This window comes from Myiozetetes cayanensis, unplaced genomic scaffold (genome assembly GCF_022539395.1).
Source record: "Myiozetetes cayanensis isolate MyiCay16 unplaced genomic scaffold, myiCay2020 scf6-25, whole genome shotgun sequence".
Lineage (NCBI taxonomy): Eukaryota > Metazoa > Chordata > Aves > Passeriformes > Tyrannidae > Myiozetetes > Myiozetetes cayanensis.
The window spans coordinates 52,975,252-52,997,964 of NW_026087853.1; the positions used below are offsets into that span (position 1 = coordinate 52,975,252).

The 22,713-nt window shown below is 40.7% G+C and overlaps 1 protein-coding gene across 7 annotated transcripts in view; it reads left to right on the top strand.

Annotated features, from left to right (window-relative positions):
• MICAL2 (microtubule associated monooxygenase, calponin and LIM domain containing 2) overlaps positions 1-22,713 on the top strand; it is a 78,005-nt gene that overhangs the window by 16,392 nt on the left and 38,900 nt on the right. For all 7 annotated transcript variants that reach the window (XR_007631447.1, XM_050335470.1, XM_050335465.1 and 4 more), the window contains exon 2: positions 7,133-7,490. Coding sequence is in view for 6 of the 7 variants with exons in the window: in XM_050335470.1 (XP_050191427.1) it covers positions 7,227-7,490 (264 nt within the window). In the remaining variant the exon portion in view is untranslated. The remainder of the gene's footprint in view (positions 1-7,132; positions 7,491-22,713) is intronic.

Genomic DNA, 22,713 nt, shown 5'->3' on the forward strand with positions numbered 1-22,713 from the left:
GATTGTCCTTTTAATTGTTTTCGTTGAGACTACATTAATAACTTCTTTGTAACTTCAAGAACAGGTGTCTTTTCATAAGCTTTCTTGATGACTGATGTTATCCTTATGGTATACTTTTTTCCTTTGCTCTTGTGATCTTAACCTAGAGACACATCAGCATAAACTTTCTACTGTTGCTTATATTGTGTTTCTGATATACTACAACAGAGCTAAAAAATGTTCTTTCTTGTAACCAGCCTAAACAAGAGCTGGGTTTTAATATCTTATTAATGTATAACATTAACCCCTAATGACTATGTGTAATTGTCTGTAGTTGCCTTTGAAGATGCAGACTATGGGGAAGCTTGGGACCTTGTAATAGAGCTTTTAGCACCCCTGGTAGAAGTAATAATTTTTAAATACTCACTGTAACCTGCACAGAATAATAAAAGAAATAGGAGACATTTCTCCTTAAAATCATTGGACTTGAAAATCTATGAGTTACAATTTCCAGTGGAGTAGGTACAACACCTCTACTTTAAAGGAAAAAAAAAAGGAAAAAAAAAGTTGTAATTTTACAACACATTCTTCAGAAATGACAGTATGTTTGATCAATATTTCTGATTACTAATTTGAGTGTGTGCTGCATACAGATGCCTGGAAAACTATGTATTGTCATTCATTGGAAACACTTGTGCTGATGTCTGGCAAAATGAGCATCTGGGGGTTTAATGATGCTCATAGCACAGGATTTCTGGTGCAGGCAGCAGAGTGGTGTGACCCCTGTGGCTGCCAGTTTTCTGTTGGTGTTACCTGAAGCTTGGGAACCTGGGCTGCAAGAGGATCATGTGCCTTGGGCCCACCAGCAGCTGGGGCAGATGCCTGAGCCTCCATCCCTGGGATTGCACATGTGGACCCTTGGGCAGCATCCCACGCTTTACTCAGGCCAAGCCTGTATGCTCCTCTGAATGGGGACACATACAAGCTGCTGGCTTACGTGGTTGATCTCCTTTTACTTGTCAGTGTCCAAGTGTATTCCCACAGTAAAACTGTAAGGCTCAGATCAGTAACATCAAGAAACAAACTAGACTATTTTTAAAGCTTTCAGCTTTAAAATGTGTGGACTCTGACTTAGTCTGTGTAGCAGATAAAATCCTAGAGATTAGGTAATTTTATTTTGTGTTTCCTGTGAACATATCTAATTATTCACTGCAAAGCATTAGTGTACTTGTGCATTTTCCATCTATATTTTATTGTGGATACTTCCAGAGGTGGCAGGTTAAATTGGCACAGCAGCACTTGTTGGAAGGCTTGTTTGAAGTCTCATATAACTCCTGCAAAACAAGCTGATAGCGTGTACAGTAACCTTGTAAGTTCATAGGCACAGAGTGTCTCAGTAGGAACTGTTTTGAATTCCATACTTGGCCTGAAAAGTTATTTTGCAGGAGTTCTGTGGAAGTCAGCTTTTTATAAAAATACAGAAAAGTAATCTGGCTGTTTATAGAGATGGTTTGCGAGGCTGTGTTCAGAGCCAATTTCTCTTCATTGATGTTTCTGTTAGGACTGTGCATCCTCAGAAATGTGTTTTCTATTTGTCAGTGATAGAAAACAAATATTTCAGGCCAATGGACTTCTGGGGTTTTAACTAGTTTTATAAGCAAAGCAAATGAGAGCTTCAGTTGTTACCAGAATCGCTTCCCCCCAACCCCCATGTCAGTTTTAGGACAACATGCAAAGAAACCAAACCACGAAAAAGCTGTGTTTCCTCCAGATAGAAATATTTATATTTAAAATTGTCACCATAAAACAGAGTGAATAATGAGAGTAGAAACGAAGTTGAAAAACCTAGAAGGGCTATGACATGGCGAGTTTCACTTGCTAACTTCACTTATTATAATTGTGTTGAGATGTGACACACCTCTGTCAGGGAAGAGACAGCAGCAATACTGTAGTTTTAACTGATGATGAGGAAGAGCCTAAGCAGATGATAACTACAGATGTTGCAGAATCCAGTCTTTTATTTCTGTTGATGTTTGTCGCCTTAAGCAAACAATAAATGTATTGTGTCCTGCATGCCAAAGTACAGTCTTAATAAAAGAATTTATTCTTGGTAAACATGGAAGAATTAGGGCTGTATTGAAAATGGGATCAAGATTAGTGGTATTGAAATGTGAGGAATTTAATTCTTTTCCGGTCTCTCTGAGGAACATGTTCTCAAATATTAGAAGCAGAGCATTACGGGACTAAGGAAGGACTTAAGTGCTACAAGTTTGAATTAAATTAGCGTTGTTCTCTCTCCAGTGGGACAGCTAAGCCAGAAAAGGTTTTTATTTTTTATGTATTCTACCTCAAGACCCTGCTGACAAGTGACTTGCATGGTACTGCTGTCAAATTTATTTTCATTTAATGACTCATGTATGTCAACTTTATTGCTTGCTCAGCTTGCTGCTGAAAGACTTCATGTGCAGACATGAACCAGCTCTATACATCCATTTAACTAGAGATACTTAGTGGGATTGCCCTGACACTGGAGCTACTTTTTCAGTATTCTCAAAATCATCTGCAGTAACAGAATTTTTTTCACTGACAGGACATGTCAGCCAAGACTGGAGGCATTTTGCTTTCCTGTGTCTACACCTGTACACACAGCACTGCTTTAATTTCTACTTCCTCTCTGTCCCTTTTGCACCACTTTCCTTTTAGCTGTAATAAGATCTTCACTTTCTTCATGGGCAGCCACCAGGCACGAACAGCACTTCTCAGCTTTCCTTATGTGACTTTCCTGTTTGCCCCAGCTGGAGGCAGAAAGGAGGTAGGGATAACTCCTGACCGTAGAAGGGTCCATCAAATGGAATCCTTCTTCTTCCCAGTGTTTGCACTTAGTGCCTAGGAACCCTCCAGAGACTCCTGTATTCCCCTGGGAAGCTACGTGGAAAGCCAGATTCTTCTGTGTGCTTAATACCTCATGTGTGGGACCTAAAATGGCAATTCTTGTTAGCTGTAAATCTAACCCACGGATGCTTCAGTTCTGACTTAAAAGAACTGTTTGTCCAGACTATTTCCTGTTCTCTCATTCTTTTCCTTTCCCTGGCCCAAGTTTTTATTGGGCTCTGTAGCACTTCAGTAAAGTTGCAAATACGCTTCATTATATTTTTGGACTTTGTTTCCAGAGGAAGTTCAGTAGTCACTCTATAAAAGCATAGTTTGCAGCTTCAGCATGAGTACTCACCTTGATGAGACTTTTGGATCTGTATTTCATCCCTAGAGTGAATAGGATGAAAGAAGAACAAGGATAAATGATAATAAGAACTCAAGCACTTTGCCAAACATTGTTATTTTTTTTCTACTACAGGTAAGCAGTTTATGCATTGCCTCTTAAGTCTTTGAGACAGTTATAGAACAGGAAACTTTCATTACAGTTAAGCATGACTCTGTTCAACTTCTTGTCCTTATTGCATTGTTTCTGGTGAATTATGTATAGTACTGCAGTGAAATATCAGTGGCTCCTCAGAAAAAAATTACGACGGCTGATTGGGAGGGGGGCACCTTCAGGTCTTGGGTGTTAAACCATTCTCTAGAGGTGTAATGCTCTCCCAAACTGCCCCTCGAGCACGTGGCTCTACGAGCCCGTAAGGACACACAGACCACAGCTGAGGGACGGACGAAAGAGGAAGTTTATTGGGGATGGGGGTTTATATGGCTTTCAGGGGGATTGGAAAGGGACCAATTACAAGGTCAAGGTACTACAGAAAAACCCAATCAGGTAAATGGTGACTTTGCAAAATACAGAAAAGCCATCTTAAGATCTGTTTAAACAACATTAAAAACTTCTGTTTCTATAACATTTGAGCTGTTTCCTTCTTTTCCTTCACCAGTCCATCTCTGGCAGGACTTCCTCCATTCCGTATAGGGCAAATCCATCGCTACAAAAAATGCATACTTTTCCATCAGCTGCATATACTTAGAGCACCATCTTCCTCTCTGTCATCTGTCAACACAGTGTTTGTGCCAAAAAAAAAAAAAAAAAAAGGAGAGAGAAGAAAAAAGAGAAAATAAGTGGTGTTTCCAGCAATCAAGAAACCCTAGTAACCAGAGTCTCCTGTCTCATCCTGGCTTTTTGACCACAAAATGAGACTTTTTTGGAGAATATGACCTCTGACACAGTGAGGAGAAATGCTTCACTACTGAGCAAATGTCTCAACTGAGATGCCACTCCACAGCTTTTCAGTATGGACAAGATGGGAGTGTTTTGGAAGTTCATGGGGAGAAGATTTTGTGCCCAGAAAATGTAGCCCCAGTCTTGGCTTTGCGGTGCTGGAGGAGGGAAGCTTTAAGGCTGGAGAAGGTGTCCTGCCTGTCCTTTCCAGTGGAAAGGCAGAGGAAGCCCAGGCCTGCTGCTTGTATCTGTGTGTGTGTGTGTGTGTGTGTGTGCGCAGCACCTACTTCCATTCCTTGCTAAAAATGTTTTTGTCCCCTTCCCATTGCCTGCAGTGGGTCCTGCTGATCTTCTGCCTTGTCCTTGCTGTTATCAGCACTGGCACATGCTGTTTTTCTTTTGTGGTTGGTTCAGATATGGCTCTCCTCCCTTAACTTTATTCTGCCCCCACTTCCTGGCAGGACGGAAACAGCTGAAGCTGTAAAACTGTACTCTCTGTGAGCAGAAAAGATACTGAATTCAAGAGCTTGTGATCAGACTCACTTATCAATTGTGTCAAGAGTTAACTTCTAAAGATACTTGTGTTGAATGAACATGTAACAATAGTCTTCTGATGAGCTAATAAAACAGTGGGGAGGAAGCACTGTTTTATAGCTCGTGTTGGTCAAAGTCTTTGGTGGCACTGAGACAGTACCAATATAAGCTTATAGCAATGAAGGAAATCTAATTTAATCATGCCACTCCCTTAGCTGACATGTCTGAAGTGGAACATTTCATTGACGCTTCCCCACTTCCCAAGAGTCTATTTATAATTATTTTGAGGGAAAAGGAAAATACTTTGATGTTGCTGTTACAAAATTACCTCAGGCAGGTGTAGAAGTTGAGTAAAGTAAATGTTTAGCCTTGATTTTAATTCTTTTTTTTTTTTTTAAAACGGGTCTCAAATCCTGAGGCACGTGTTTATCAAGCTGTTTAAACCTCATTGTAGCATCTTACATCGTCTTCTGTGGTTATTCCCCACCTTTCCCTTTCCCTGTGGAACTTTTGGATCTACTGGCCCTTTTTGGACTGACCTAAACCACTCATGCAGCTCTGCATTTCCAGAGCCAGGACTGGTGAGGGTCGTGCTGGGCCCCCCTCACAGCCGCTCTGCAGGGGCTAAGGTGGCTGGGCTCCTCCTGCTGATGTGTAGTTGTTAGAGGGGTTTTCTCATTAATCACTGAGGACTTGAACCTGAAAAGGTGCAGGATGTCCTGAACTCCTTTTGAGTCATTGGGAGTTCACGGCACTCAGTTTCTTGAAAAATTAGACCTTCTGAAAGTCAGGGCACATAAAATGTTTGTGCTTTTACCTCACAAAGCCACAAGGCTGTTCAGAAAAGGGCATGGAGCATACTATAAATGAAGTATTCAGAGGGGAACACAAAAATTTTCTGACTTATTCTTGGCACCAAATATTTGAGCATGACATTTGGTCTAAGAAAATGTACAAACTCTCAACATTGCCAATTTATTTTACCCACAAACCAACAACAGACTGATGATGTGCACACAAAGGTTATTTATTTTGAGCACAGCCAGGGAATGTGAGTATTCCAACTGCTTCCTCATATCTCCCCATGGGATCTCTAATAAGTTGCATAATATTTTTCTGTATTAGAGGATGGTAAGACAGACATGGTAGGTCTCAAATACACTGGTTATGTTTCCTCTTTTCTTCTTTGAAGGAAATGCAAGCAGAGAATGAATAGTTTGTGAACAGTGTTAAATTAAAAAGCGTAACTTCAAAGGCATTTCTAACAATTTATTCTAAAACTATCAGCCAACAGATGATGTTCCAAGTAAAATAACTAATTATGTGGGAAGTTAGGCAAGCATTGATTTAGTTTTTGGTTTCTTGGACTGGTAGATAATTCTTCAATAGCGAGAAAAAGAGTACATGACTTAAATTTCTGGACTTGAGTCCAGGTAAACCCTCTTTTGAGGACAAGTTTATACATAACCTGTAACAATTTTCTTGGAAAATGTGAAAGCCGCTTGGATGTTTTCTGTGGACCTTGGCTGACTCTAAGATGCTCCCCATTAGAGATTGAGAAGAAGGTTAAAGAAGGATAAATATTTTAATGAAAGTATTTCAGTTCTTTGAAACTTATGTTAATTTAGAATAGCATTGCTCTTGCACAATGTAAGAGTATTTATCTGGAATATCAGGCACAGTTTGACAGTGATCATGTTACTAGGAAAAGCCAGTGGGGCTTAGCGGGCCAAACATCATTACTTTATATCACCAGCACATGACAAGGTAAGACTCCAAACGCATAACTTCAGCATTTAACATGTGGAGACGTGGAGATAAAATTCCTTTCTATGCACTAGAGCACCATACCCTTTCTCATTTTGGCAAGAGAGTTGGGAAAAGGGGGGCTCTCTGCGGTTACTCGTTTTCTGTTTCTTCAGTTATGGTGTAACTTGTGATATGTTTCTGCTTAGCCTGTTTGGTGCGTTTGCTCATGGTTGTGTCAATTTTAAATTGCTCTGGCTAAGCTATACTCTTGGCCTTAACTTGTGCAACAAGATAAAAAAAATCACTTAAATAATGTTGACTTTTGGCTTCAGGTTTCCATGAATTTTTGAGATTAAAACGTTTCCAGATATGTACTTGCTGTGATGTAAACACTGCTTGGGAAAAGCATCTGGACACTTGGGTTTTCTTCATCAGTTACCTAGGACTGAACGAAAAATTAAAGAATTCCTCAGGCTATCAGTGAAGCTGGTTCTTCTTGAAGTAGCAGGCTTGAGTTTGCAGGGTTTTTAGAAAAGTCTTAGTAAGTAAATGTCATGACAGCAAAGGTATGTTAAGCTTGTTTGTGACACTTGTGTGCCTGTTTGTACCTGGTTGTCCAGTCACCATATGTTGGCTTTTTATGTTCATACTGGATGTGGGTTAGTTTTGTTATGCAGAACATACTTTAATGTGACCTGCGTTTGTCTTTTCTAGGAATAACATGCTTGGAAGTACTCAATATTGTTGATCACCCGTACCCCGGCACGAGAGCTCCAGCTTAATCCTTTTCAAACTCTTCTCTCAGAACATGGGGGAAACCGATGATGAAAAATACAGTCAAGCTGGCCAGATATTTGAGAACTTCGTACAAGCAACAACATGCAAAGGCACCATTCAGGCCTTTAATATTCTCACTCGCCAACTTGAATTAGATCCTTTGGACAATAGAAACTTTTACACCAAACTAAAATCAAGAGTGACCACATGGAAGGCCAAAGCTTTGTGGAACAAGCTTGATAAAAGAGCAAGTCACAAAGAGTATAAACGTGGAAGATCTTGTATGAACACTAAGGTAAGTGGAGATCAGTTTTGGATTTCATAGCTTGGAAGCTTTCAAACTTGTTTTTCTGTAGAAGCAAGGTTTCTACATCACATGCAGTGTTTGCATTCATGTAACCCTCTCTTTCATATATTGAAACTGTTATCAGCTGATTTGGACAAATTTTAGATATTTTTCTTCTGCAAGTTTTGCGGAAACACATGATATGTAAGAGTGAGGCTGAAAGCAGCCTGCTTTACAGTCTGTCTCAATCGTGGCAGAAGAGGTTTCTACCCTTTTTAGACATCAAGCATCAGTCAGGCATAAGATGCATACTAATGAAGGAAATAGGCTGCACTCATTCCAGGCTCACGAGAACTACTTGCTTTCTTAAGTAGGGTTTTGCAAGGTACAAACCAGAGCACATTCAGCAAGCTCCACAGTCTGCTGCTCAGTGCATGCTGTAGAGAGACCAAATGTGTTCCAGCAGCAGTTCCTAAACTGTTCTCTGAAAGTACTGCTTGGAGGTCTGGGGATCTGTCGTTGTCACCTAGCATTGGCTCTATAGACAAACAACAGCAAAAGAAAATCCTGCGCTATTTATGGACTTAAATATTTTCCTGTAAGTGCTTTTTCTCAAGGAGAATGTGGATAATTGCTATGTGGTAACTACTGAAGGGGACAGTCTGCTTGGTTGTGGAAAAGACAGGAAATTATCTTCTCTTCAGAGAGAATGCAATACATATTTTGATAGACAGCCACTGAACATTGGTATAAATCTGGCTGACAAAACCGTACCAAATACTCAAGTTTATGCCAGTTGTTTCATCTAGCTATCACACAAAATTTCTACTAGCTTTGTCTGAAGAGCAACTCACTTATTTACTGTCAAGTGATGGCAAAAAGTTGCCCCAAGAAGGGTAACTTTTCAGAAGCTACTTGATTGTATAGAGGTAGAACAGAGAGGAAAGGCACTCTGAGGGGTACCTAGACACCAAACTGTGGAGAACTTTCTAATTTAAATTAACACTGAAGGGTTATTTCATGGATAGGCAGTGTTGAAAGTCTTTCTTATTTGCATCATCTCATTCAAGCTTCTCAAAAGGACCAGGGAGAAGGACATCAGTTACCTTCAGTACTTATGGAACCCTCTTTTTTTATTAATTTTTCATAAACTCCCAAAGATTTTTGTTTTCTAAGGTAATAAAGGTCCTTAATAGTTTTGTTTAGAAGAGTGTCATTGGAGCTATTTGCACTGTGTTCCAGACAGCCTCTGTTTTTCCCCTTTCCTTTTTTCCCCTTTCATTTACCTTTTTGACCTGTGCTTCCTTCCTCTCTTTTGTTCTTTGGCAAAGTCCTTGAATATACGTCATGGATCATCTTTGTGATGAAAACCGATGGGAAAGGGAAGGAATGAGAGAGTGTCTGATGATTAACAAATTATAGGAAATATTCCGCAAGTGCCTTAACCATGCACATATAACCCCAGGTCCAAATTTCTATGGTCAGTTTGAGGAAGTACTTGCAGCACAAAAAAGCAGTTTTAAGACCCATGTGAATTGTAAATATTAAGTCTTCTCTCAAGTGTGACATTACAAAGCCAAGACCTAGTTCTGCAAACTTCTTAAGCAAAGGGATTAATTTTTATATGTTGTGAGAAGACTCATGGAAATCACTTGGTACACAAAATATATAGCCTGTGTAACGCTTTACAAGATTGCTAAGAAGGAGGCTAATCAACACCTTCCACAGTGCTGAAAGTTTGATATTACTGCTCTTTGAGATTAAAGATTTATTTTTAGTGGCATGGTGTAAGTATTTGCAGAAATCAATCAACATATCTATGATACAAATATGTTCAACTTGCAAATCAATATAGAATGTCTGCATGTGAATAGTGTGGGTATAGATATGCTGTGAAATACTTGTAGATGTTCATCGTGAACCTGGATCATGCCCAGACCTGCACTTCACTGTGTCATCGCTGATTTAATGAGAGAAACATGAATCTTCAGATTGCTGGGAATGAAGGCAGTAACCGCAGCCTGTGGGCTCGGTGGGGATATCTACCAAGCATTCCTCACACGTGAATCACAGTCTGCTCTGAAAGCCTGTCTCTGCTGCCTGAATGAGGGGAGGCGTGTTGGGGAGAGGAGTGCAGGCTCCCAGGTCATTGCAGTGGTGGGCTCTGACAGCCCCATTACAGATAAGGAATTCTCAGAAATGCTGGCAGCCCAACCATGATGCCAGTGCAGGGAGATTAGGCTACAATAGACATACCACGTTCCCCTTTGGTGCAACTGGTGATGTTAATGTTCTGTCTTACTTGCATGCTATGCCAGGTACCATTTTTAGAAGTGAAGCAGCAAACGGGAGTTGGCAGCTAAATCCTGTCAGCAGTGCCCAGCCGTCACCTCTGCAGGGTTGCCAGGGGAGTGGTTAAAGTTGATCAGCCTGGAGTAAAAATCTTACTTGTTAAAGCAGGATCGCAAAACAAGCAATGAGCTAAGTGGATTTTTGCAATTGCAGCTCTGTAGACAGTGCCAAGGTTGCTGGTAGGCATCATTTTAAAAAAATACATGACTTGAAGGCTTTATATGAGGTTGTGGCCTTGAACTCTGGAGCCGAGTCTGCAGCTCATGGTTCTTAGATATGGCTTTACAATCTTCCCAATCTTTGGAGGAGATAAAGGACATACAATGCAATTGGGTTCTAAATTACTCATGGGATGGATTTTTTTGTGGTTTTTGTTTGGTTTTGGTTTTTTTTAAACACAATGAAAATCTGCTGCCTCACCCAAAAACTGTTCAGTTTTTTTACATGGTATTTAAGAGCTGAATGCTGTACTTGTTGATTTTTGTGCTTATAAACTCTTCAACCACACTTAAGTTACTCATTACAATATACACAAGTTTTATACATACAGAATGTTCCACTCCAACTAAATAACAATAATCCTGTGTCTTCCCTGCCCTTGAAGAACATTGCCAAATATGGCTTTCAAAGTTTCTACAATGATACAATTTTAAGCTGGATGAATAAAACCAGTTGAGCAATTTTCAAGAAGTTCAAACCCACTGCTACTTCAGAATTGTCTTACTGGGGGCATTATTTTCCCTTGAATTCTTTATAGAACCAACCAACAAACAAACAAACAAAAAGGCACCCCAGAATAAAACCACACTGCTCTAGAAGACATCCACAAAATTGGGGCAGCAATGAACTTTTTCTGAAATTGTTGAAGCTTACCTGTAGGAATGATAATTCTGTACAAAACATAAGCTTCCTTCAATCTCAAACTTGTAATTTGGGAATGATTCCTGTTTTCCATAATTGCTGTTTCTGGAGCTGGCATTTGCACAGTTCATCAGCATTAGAGAGGAACAGAAGTCTGTCTTAAGTGGGCAAAATTGTAGATATCACACTCTTTTTTGCAAATATGGCTAGAAAAAGAGCACAAATATTTTACGGTGACAAAGTTTCTCTCTGTTTTTTGTCTTTTACTAATAAATCCAGGCTAGTGTGCTTGGAATCTGAAGTGATTATTTCTTCAGGGAATGAAAGGTAGCTGGACAATCGGAAGAACATTAAAAGTTTAATGTATGTTGTTCCCCATGCTGGTAGTTTGAATGTCTCTGTGCAAAACTTACTGCAGTGATGAACAAGAATTCATGCAGCTGGTGTTAGTATATTCATTAGCTGTTTTAAGATTTATGTGAGTGTTCCCTTTCTATATGGAGCACATTCATTACTTGCAGTTGATTTGCTGTCAGTTTACCTGTGTAAATGATATGAATATGTGCATGTACATATAAATGAGGCTCCCACTGATGTTTGAGGTAGGTATGTATATGGATCAGAGGGCAGGACCTGGCTCATGCTGTGCACCTGAAATTCTGGCTCTCCCATGCTTAAGGAGAGAAGAGATTGCTGCACATGAAAACACCCCAGACCTACTCTGAAGGAAGGTGTTGATTCTCCAAAGTGTGCAATTGTAGGGGTGTCTTCCCCCTCAGACCTGTATGCTGTATTTTTCGAATCACATGCCTACACTTGAGAACTAAGGAAACTTTGTTTAAAAGTGCTACTGTGTAATTATCATCTGCTTTAGTAGACTCTGGCATTTCTCTCTGGAAGTACCAATTTCAGATGATGGTGCTGTGTGTTGGGGGAAGGGGGGGGCGACACAAATTCCTGTGCACAGCTTTGGTCTTAGCATCATCTGTGTTGTAGACCTTGGGCACGGTTCCTGGGCAGAGGACTTGTACAGTCTGAGCTGCAGTTTCGAGGCTGAACTGAACAATATTAGCATAAAGCAAGGAAATAAAATTAAGCTAAGAAGTTTTGAGTGCTGTGTATATAAATATGTGCATTTGTATGTAGGTGTGTATATAGAATGATACAAATTCTTAAAAACCAAATTATTTTGAACTCTGCTGTAGAATCATTAATGTTGGAAAAGACATCTAAGATCACTGAGTCCAACTGTTAACCCAGCACCACCATGTTCACCACTAAGCCCTATCCCCAAGTGCCTCTCTAGTTTTATTCTTTACTGAACTTGGTCTTTCAAATCTTATTTTATAATAGATTAGGTTTCCTTCCAAAAACTCCTATTGGAAAACATATTGCAAGAGAATGACTCTAAAAATACATTTAACCATGTTTCCAGAACTTACATGAAAGCAGAGTGGCCCTTTTTTGGTGGTGTGTTGTGCTGTCAGTCTTACCTGGACTTAGGGGCATTGGTGGCCCTGCTGCAGAGAGGGCTCCACGGCTCCTCAGGTGGGTTAATGATTAAGCCAAAGCAGCACTACAGAGAGCATGTGGTTTCAGGGGAGTTGGGGGCCAGGGTGTGAGTCAGCAGAAGAGGAGCCCTGGGTCAGAAGTGGGGCTGGAGGTTTTTGTGACTGGCTCTGTGCTAGTTCTGAGCCTCATCTCCCTGTACTAACCACAGTGGTGTACCTGTGAATGATAAAAGCAGGATGGTCTTTGTCTACCAAACGCCTTCTGCCCCTTTTCATATTGTCTTCATTTCCAAAGACTGCCAAATGTATTATTGGGGAGTTTACAAAATGTGCTTTGCCTGGCACTCTCCTTCCCACAGAGCTGAGAAAAGGAAAGGTGCTCCTGGGCTGCGCTGGGCGCTGCCATGTTCTGTAGCTGTAGGGTGATCAGCAGGAGGAGGAGTGGATACCAGGTCCATATCCTTGTTGTTAGGTAGAAATTGGCTTCCCACCAGTCCTCTGTTGTTTGCAAACATCTTCTTCTGCAGTCTTGCCCCTCATGGTAAATGAGGCAGGTTTGGTTTTAGGTGTCTTCCTCTCCCCACCTTGCTCTGTAGTGCTAAACAAATACTTGTCTCTTAATTAAGCAAATTATCCAGCATGTATAAACCTGCAGGTTTGGTGGCTACATTTCTTCCCAAAGTGCTGGCACTTGTTGATCCTTCAGAGACAACTGGGATTGTCAGCCAGGTTTCTCCAGTGCTGTGTGTACTGGTACAGAAGTCAGTGAGGTTGTGTGTTCAAGTGGCCTGACTGATTGCATCCCTTGAGACAAATACTTGTTTTTTAAGAGAGTAATTGAATTGTAAGATGAAAGAAGGGAGTGCCAGTTGTGCTCCAACTCAAAAATATCCATATTATAATGAAAGCTTCAACCTGTTTATTCTATAAAGAGCAAATATCTAGAGGCACATCCCTTTTACTGGTTTCTTCAAAATAATGATTGAAATGGGGAGATTTCCAAACCTGATAATCAGGGTTTATAATGACCACACCAAACTTATCATAGATGTATTAGATAGTGTTGCTAACTTGCTTATTATAATAAAAAGGCATTCCTGTGAAGGTCATAGAACTTGAAACTAGAAGTTGACTGCTGAATTTAGGAAGCTTAGGGAGTGAATGGTTGTGGCTTTGCAGAGAGAGACATTCAGCTGCTTTTTTGTGTGTATGTTGTGTTTTTTTTAATCCAAACACACAGTGCTTGGATAGTAGAATCCAGAAGCTATTGAGATTTTTGGGAATATTAAGGGCTACTTATTCTAGTGACTTTTGAAGTGACACCTAGGTGTATTTGGTATACCTGAAAGACAGGCTGTTTGTTTTGATATCTGTGCTTCTTTGCTTTTGCCTTTTAGGACAGGGTATCTAAAGTCTTGTACTGGATTTGCATTGTAAATTTTTTTTAAGAGTTTTAATAAGCAACTTCTCTTTCAAAGCAGTAGAAAATATGGGACTAATGAGAATGAGTGGTAAGGAAAATTTATTTTGAGGTGAGAGGAGAAACAGCAAATCACCTATGATGAACATGCAGTGAAACCACAGTTGAACACTGTCTATGCATTTATTTCTCTAAGGATTTTTAGAGAGGGGATGGGGAGAAGCTCGGGTGATGACAGGACACACAGCAGACAGTTCTTTGAAAACAAAACAAAGTACTTGACTCTTTGAGATGTGTTTTAAACGGAGATTGGGGCCAAATTACATCATCAAAAGCAAATGTTTGGCATGTGATTCGGTAATGAAATCACTTTATTTTTATTATCCTGGAGATATTTCCACAAACATATGTTTTTTTCAGCTTTATCAGTCGTGAAAAGCAATGAGGCCTGGCCAAAGAAGCATGATCAGACAGCCTAGATAAGACTTTTGAGGCATTTGGGAATTTAATTTTTTTTTTATTGCAAGGTAACAGTAGCATTACATCTTACTTCAATAGCACTGTGCTATTTCTCTGCCTCTCACTTAATGGCTTTGCAAGTAATAGAGAGAAGGGAACTGTCCCACCCTGACCTGATTTCCTAGATATTTTATAAAGATTCCCACAGGGAGTGACACCCTGTTACTTTCATACAGAACACCACTATTGTCACCACAAGTGGCTTAATTAAGTCTGAATGAAACAAAAGGTTACAACAGGGTGTGTCCCCGTGACTGTGGCTTTGCAGGGCTTGGGGGCTTGGCCCTGCAGAGCAGCCGGGCTGTGTGTCCGTCCGTGGGGCTGTGAGTCCGTCCACCAGGCAGATTGGGGTGGGGGACAAGGGGTGCTCCTGGCTGGCCCCTGGCTCAAAGCTCCACTGATGATCTGCTCGGGTCAGGTCTCTCTCCTGCCTTCAGAGACCCCGAGGGTGCCAGATGTGGTTGTTGGGGGATTTGTTGTTAGCTACGTTTCCAGCTTTGCTCTGGTAATGTTTGTGTACTGATAAGTGAGGAAATACATGACTTTTGCTACCAAGAAGCGATTAAACACTTGGCTGCTAAACGCCAGATTTCAGACAATAAGGCAATTTCCTGTCTCCTAGAGCTCAGGTCCTTCCCGAGGTTCCCATGTCTGCCCTGAGAACAGGGGTTTTAGGGATGTGGTTTCTTTCCTCTTTCTGCTGACAAATCTAATTCTACGTTATCTTCCGTTTAGGCCTCAGTGCAGATAGCTTTTATTATACTTCTGGTAGACTGTAAAATACCAGTTTTAAGAGATGCTGCGTAAGAAGAGAAAATGCAAAATATTTTGGTAGAATTTTACGTCTATTTGCATTTTCTCCCTGAAAAGCCTTTACAGTGATGGAGTTTATGGTGAAAAAAGAAGTTTAACTAGGATCTGTTGTAAAGAAAATATAGAAATTCCCTTTTAATGCCCTTGAAATTGAGTTTATTTGCTTTTCTTTCTCTGCTACACTGTCTAAAGGTGGATTATTTTATGTTCTCAAAATTCCCACATTCTCTAATCTGTCTACACTTACACATAAAGTTTGTGTTTGCAAACAGCCAGGTTTCTACAAACTATTTGCCATTTCAGATCCTTGGGATATTTGTATCTTAACCTGTGTGTTTGTTGGAAAGTGCTTATTGAAAAATGATCTGAGCTTATACCTTAATGTGACATTATTACAATTTTCTAGTTCTTCAGTCTTTTCTCAAGTTGGGAATGGTTGGCTGAGCTTAAAGCTGTGTTTTGAAACAAACCTGGCAGGGGGAACCTGAGTATTTCTGTGGTGAAAAGCCTTGCCAAGGAGAGCCAGCAGGTGGTCAGTTCTTGCTTCAAATCTTCCAAAACTGCAAGAGTCTGTCAGGTACCCAAGTGGGCCTTGGTTTTGTTCTGGAGGAGCAAATGGGACCAAGCAGGACTAAGCTGCAAGTCCTTTAAACTCAGGATCAGAATGTCTGAAAATCTTGAAGAAATGGTCTGAGATCAACAGAGTAAAATTTCTAAAAGCTGCTAGAGGATTATGAATATTCCAACAAAGAGTGTAATACCCAGAGAAAATTTGGAATATGTTGCAGGAAATGATCTGGTGCTTGTAATGAACCACACACCCAGCCTGAGTCCACGATGTGTTAATGCTGATCCTGGGAGACTGTCTGAGGAGGCCTGCAGTGTGTCAGGGATGTTTCACTTCCACCTAGTTGGTGCAGGTGAGATCCCAGCCAAAACACTTTGCTTAGATTTAAGCAGGCAAGTGGTAGATAACCTAGAGCAAGTCCAGAACAGAGCAGCAGGAATGGTCAGAGCTTTAGAGAACGTGACCTGCAGGAGAGGCTTAAATGCCTTCACCTAATCTATGTTAGGGAAGGCCCCAAGGGGAACACCATGGAGTTACATAGAGCACATCCACAACTGTTGAGCATTTCACCTTCTCTCTCTAATAATCTGGCTGATGTTGCTAGATCAAATTCTGATTAGTACTTAAAACTTCGTGTTTTGCCCTGGACATTTGCTGCTGCTGTTCCAGCCTTGAAGAACAGCTTGTGTTTTTCAAGGGCAGACTGTTTCTGCTTAACAAACCAAGCAAGAGATACTGCCTGACTTGTCTTGCATCACTCTCTGGATCTGACTAAGGTACTGACTGAGAAGGAACCATGTGGTTCTGCCACACTGTGAATTAGCCTTGTGTTGCTTCCTTCTACTGCCCTTTGAGAGTTACAAGAGCAGCTCTGAAAGGACCTGTGCAACAGCAAAATGTCCTGGTCCTGCCTGTACTCTGCCATCCTCACTGGATTTACAATTCAGATAAAACAACTGCTCCAGGGTAAATTGCAACTTAGATCAGAAAACATTGCAAGAGATGGCAGTGAGCTTCCTGCCAAGGACTACACACCCAGAGCAGTAATAACAAGTTATGCAGATCAGTAAGTGCTCAGTGGAAGGCAAAGGCATTTCTCTCAGGTTCTCCCTCTCACCCTTTTTTCTCTTACTTGTTTTTTAGCAAGGTAGGAAATAATCACATATGGGATGAAGCTGTTCCTGACCGGTGGGGCTGCCTCTGGGTCCAGTCCCTGCTTGGCCAGCCGTGGGGCTGTGAGGGCTGGGCCAGCCTCTCCATCTCCTGCCTGGCTGTAGGCATCTGAGGTAGGAAGTTCACTGCCTGGCAGCCCGGATACAGCCCTGATAGTGGCAGAACAAGTGCAGCCGGTGTTGTTGAGGCAGGTGTCTCCATCTGAATTTCACCCTGGCTGGAATGTGAAAACAGGCTCATTAATACGTGTAAATAAACACTGATCTTCTGTTGTGTCGGATGTTGGTGTAAAAAAGGCTATTACACCTCGTGATGTGCAATTTGCTGCCAAGTTTTGTCTTCAGCTCTTTGCCCCTCTTTTTGAAGCATTCTCTTTTTTATATTTTTTCATCATTTTCTATTTACTTTTATTTTCCATGATTCCATAATATATTTCCATAATACATTCTGTGAAATATCCTCAAAGTAACTCAACTGAGCACTTACTTGAAAAAGCCAATTTCAAAGTGGAAACTTAGCTCACTTATTAGATTGTTGTGATTGTTGTTCTTTAGTTATAAGTTCTAGGTTCAGTGTATTATTTCATCTCTGTAGACAGGCCAGGCTGTAACAACAGGGCTATTTTTTTTTTAAAGCATATTATCTATTTCTTCCTGTAGCAAAGCCATGGTGGTTGATCAACTTGCCTGCATGCTTTGGATGCTGCAGGGCACTAGAAATCCTTTGCTCTGGGTCTGTAGACAAGTCCTTTGTTGGCTGGACAGCCCCTGACCCTTGAAATCACGTAGAGGATTAACTGTTCTGTCTCAACTGCACAGGTGTCACTACTTGCCAAGGCTTCCAACACTTGGTCTCTGCTTAGTCTCTGCTGTGCTTAGAGGTGAGGCTCTTGGTGCCTTTATCTTTGTTCATCAGTTTTCTGTTTCTGGATAATTTCTTTAGTTTCACAGTTTTGTTTTGGGCTTTTTTTTGGTAAGTTTTTAAGTATGGCCTTGAAGCGCTATCTCAGTATGACAGGCGTAAGCCTACAAAAAACAGGCAAGGTACTTACATGCTGCCAACCATGTTCGTGGCTGGGATAGTCAGGCAACATTCTTTCTGCAAGGTTTATCTTGTTTTCATTTTGATTGTTTAAGCAACTGGCCAAAAAAAGAAAAGAAACGGATCTCTTCTGGGTTTTGGGTGTGGGCTTGTTTTTTTTCTCTTCCCCGTGTTTTGATTACAATGAAAGGCAGGTAAGAAAACAGCAAACATACTCTTAATTCCAAAGGATGTTAGAGGGCTTATTTTGTGCTTTATTTGGGGACATTTTTGGATTAAAGCATTTGCCTGGTTTTTGGTGGATAATATGTTTATTGAAATTACTATAACATGTCTTGTCAGATGATGTGCAGGTTTTTTCAGATAACTGTAACTGGTGCAGGGGAACAAAGTTTCTAGGGATACTTTCCTGTATTATATCAACTGCAATGTTTTGAAAATTGATTTTGCCAGATTGTTATAAAAGGTCTAAGGTCAAGTCAGCATATTTAAATACGACCAATGCCACCTGAGAGAGCTCTTTAGAAAAGCTCCAAAGTCCCTACTCTGCATCACTGACGGCACTCTTGACCTTCCAGCACCCTGAATGCACACAGCCCTTCTTTAATATGTGCCACAGCAGAATATGAATTTCAAACATCTTTCATACCATTGTTTTCATTTCAAAGTATGGAAAACTTTTTATGCACAAATCTAATATTAGTACATATATCCATGTGACAGAGAGGATGGATGGACAAGTGTGTCCAAATACATCCAGGAAAAATGAAGGCACGTGTTTTTTTCCATGCAGAAGCTTATCTTCCAAAAAAGAAAAAAAATCCCATTAAAGATGAGCCAAGTGAATGCAATAAATGTACTAATGTTTCACTTCTGGCATTTTGACTCAATAAAACAGGAGGGCAGTAAGGATAGATCCTCTGATCCCTGGACTGTGCTGCGTCCAGCTGCGAGTGCAGCAGCTGCAGGGCCTGGAGCCGGGGGAAGAGCTCTGGCCAAAGTCAGCCTGTTTTAGGTAGCATCAAATCCATGTTACAATCTTAGAAGAAAAAGAAAAAGCTGTGTCTCCATTTTTGCCAGTCACCGATCTGTGTGCTTTTGGTGTGAGAGGACAAAACTGCATATTTCTGAGCTGCTCAGCTGAGGGTACAGGGGGTAAAATACTGGTGGGATCAAAAGCAGAAGTGACCTCGTTGTGATGGACTTCATGCGCCAGGGCAGGGTTTAGTTGCAATTAGAGGTGCATGAGCCTCAGTGTTCCCAACTGCCTTTAAACTTCCCCAGCAGTGGTTTTTATGTGGTGGTCACTCTCCAAAGATGTCAGTTCAGCAAGATGCAGCTAGTCATAATAATATTTTAAGGTAGATTTTGCAATATCTCTAGAGCATCTAAGCAGTGTCCACGTAACTCTTTGGGCAGTTAGGACTTCCCATTAAAATGCATCTAACTGAATATTATTTTTGTCAAATGAAATTGCTAACTTTATAAGGAGTTCAAAACACATGGTACAACAAAGGAAAAATACACTTTTTAAAATGCCACTTAATCTTTGTAGGGGTCTTGCTCTGGAGGAGCAGTGAGTACCTGTAAAGGGTTGTTGAGTTTAGGGGAGCAGCTGTGCACTGAAGTGCTTAGGTGGACCAGGATGCAAGACTGGACTTGCATCTTAGATTGACAAAACATGTCATACCTGTTGTAAGCTTAACCTTTATTTCTGTTTCATATTTTTAAAAAATTAAAACGCCTTTGATGTTCTTACTGTCTGAAGTGGCATATAGATTTTAATTTTTCAGTCTCTTCCATTATAATGCTTCAAACTTTAAATTGGTTGTTCGAGGCATTCAGGGTACATTTGACTGCACTGCTGTATCTAGTGGCTGTCAATGAATTTGTGATAAAATCTGAGACTGCAAATGTGAGATGAACTGTAAGTCAGGAATGTCCTACTGAGCAGTCCTATTTTTGCCAGAAGCATTTTCATATCTAGTGAAGGGGATGGAGTGAAAAGCACTGTGGTGGAGAAAGCTTCCTGCGGCAGCTTCTGGTAGCTGTCTGCCTTAGCTGCTTATGCAGCTGTTTCACTTTGGAGCCTTTCCAGGGAACAGTCACTGCTGATCCAGAAAATGTGTTGTTTCATTACATTTTGTGCCTGTCTCATGTTGCATCACATTTAGCTTTATCGCTAACAAACACTTGTCCAAATCTGTGTAGGATGTAACCCTGTGGAATCAGTCAGATTAGTCCTTGGTGCATCCCTGCTGCTGTGGGTGTTTCAAGAAGGCCAGGGCCAGTGTGAAGACCCGGATCCGGTGACTATGGAAATGGACACACCTGAGGCCCAGAGAGAAGAGAGGTTTGCCATGGAAAGGCAAAGTATTCTGTCCCCCTGTGTCCTGCAGACAGAGTCTCCTGTCACTGCATGGGGAGGCCCATGGCTGCTGAGGACACTTGCAGTCATTAGGGTTAAGGGGCTTAGAGGCACATGGGGAAAGCCACCTCTTGGTACTCATTTCTAGCAGCATGATCCATTCCTGTAGGTTTTTATTTCCAATTGGTGATTTGGGTAAATATTACATATAAGCTAAAGGCAGTTAACTAATTGGACAGATGGTTTCAGCTATTTTTTTACTAGTATGTGTGTGCATTTCCACTGAAGAGTACCAGTGGTGCTCCTGACTTGGCATACCTTAGGATAGCAAAGGGTTTCTCTTTCTAGTTGTTATGGAGCTGGAGTCTAAAAATAATCTCCTCTTTTTCACCTCCAAATCAACTAAAAGGCAGAAATGAGAAAACCTTGAACTTCAGGAGTGATCGTAGCTTCTGTCTTCATCCCAAGAAAATACAGAGCAGATGATCATCGAACACCCTTTTATTGTCCAGGATTAATTTAATGATTGGGTACTTTGGGCAGAAGAGGAGTGAGGGATTTAGATAGAGTTGGAGGATAACAGTGGAATAATGCATTGGGCTGCAGCAGGATTTGTCTGTTCTAATTATACGAAGAGATGCTGTTTGGTTGCATCCCCTACCCCCCTGCTTCTACCAGTTGGCAGATTCCTTGAGCGTGATCATGTAAATGCTGAGAGGTAACAGTTTTTTACATATTTCAAGATCAGTGAGTAGATTCTGCCTCTCAAAGTGGATGAGATTTTTGTGACCGGGTTAATTTTGGAGTTTTATTTTGTTTTGTTGGTTTTTCTTTTCTTTCTTTCCCCCTCTCCCCCCCTTTGTTAAACACAGTGCTGGTATTCTTGCCCTTTCCCTCCTTTCTTCCAAACCCTCCATTGTTTCTGCAGGCTTAGTTTACTGTGTGAAAACCAGTGGAGGCATTCTGCAAATTCTCAGCTGTTAAACTGCATATGGTTTTTCCAGAATGGGATACAGGTGCCTGGATTCCCAAGCTGCTGATTTAGTAGTGTGGGGATGGGAGGGGTTGCAAAAGGCCCCTGCTTCACACCCCTCTCTCCCTTTCCTCCCCTCCTATTTTGTAAGTCATGTGTTTGCACATTATATCCAGGAGATCATATCAAAAACCTGTGCCTACCATTCTGCTATTGGAAAGGTAACTTGTGCTGCCATTTATCTCCACACTAAGTGCCTTAATTCACTGTAGGAACATTTTCCAGAGATTTTCAAGGTGCTGCCATTCCTAAGCATACTAATAGAGAGAAAGTAGCATCTTTTACAGTCAGACTGACCTTTGAATAGAATCAAGCTTATGAGACTTACCAAATGCTGTGTATGTTGGTATTATTACAACTGAAAATTTCTGGTATCTTTTAATTGTGCCAGGAAAAAATACATGAAGTTCTGCTCTTCTTCAATCTGAAGATAAATAATGTAATGTGTAGTGTGCTTGGTTATCACGTGGGACAAGATTATATAGAAACAATTATCTTTTAGGGAATAGTAGGGTACTTTTTAATAGTATCATAGAAACATAGTATTTACTCCGAACCTTAAGCAGACAATTGTTATAAAATATGCATGGGTTTATTAGTGTTTTCTTGTGAAGTACAAAAATGTCCATGCTTTACTTATTAAATATGATTTTAAACTGGAGTAGCTCTGAGTTTGTCACTAGGCTGCTATTACTAGCCTGTAAACTTGAATTAGTCCTCTTCAATGAGAATTTTCTAAGGAGTATTCTAAAAGTACTCTTGCAGAAGTTTAACTTAGACCAGCTTGTCCATTTACTTAGGATAATTTATATTGTAAGTGCAAAATTTTCATTGTTGCATATATCTTATCAGTAATTGGTGTAGTTCATATCCAGGATGTTTGCAAGGGTAGATGAATTTAGCTCACATAAAATCCTGATGAAAAGCATTTGTGGTGACTATTGCTTGTGGGAGTTGGTGTTTCTGGGCAGTCTCTCCAGAACTGCCAGTTACTGCATAGCTGGAGTTTGATGGAGGAAATTTGGTGTACATGAATGTGTAATTGTTGGGTTTGTCCTTCCTCATTTATTCTTTCTCTAATTTCGCCTTAATATAGGTGCTGTTCTTGGGGAATGTACTAAATTCAGTGAAGCTTCTCACTGGACAGAAAGTATTTACCTACATTTGCAGGCAGAAAATCTGCCCTTTATACTAAAGTTTTCACTGAGAAAAATGCCTTCTCTCAGTATTTCTACCTTGCACTAACATGGTGTACTCTCAGGGTATAACATTCAGCATGATACTGATTCTTCAGGCAGCTCACAGGAGTTTGCTCATTCTCTTATTCTTGCATAAGCGGTCCTGTAAAACTGTGCAAATCTTTCTTTCTTTGTTTCCAGCCTGAACAAGAAATATGCAAAAGCTCCTTGTCAGTCCTCTTCAGCAGCTGTTATTTGGAATAACTTGTTGAAGATGCTTTGAAAAATCAAGTTACCCTTTATCATTTTAGGGGATGATCTGGCACCATTAAAAGACAGCTGATGTGCAAATGGTGATATGGATGTCAAGAAGCCTTTGGCTCTTGTCCAACCCT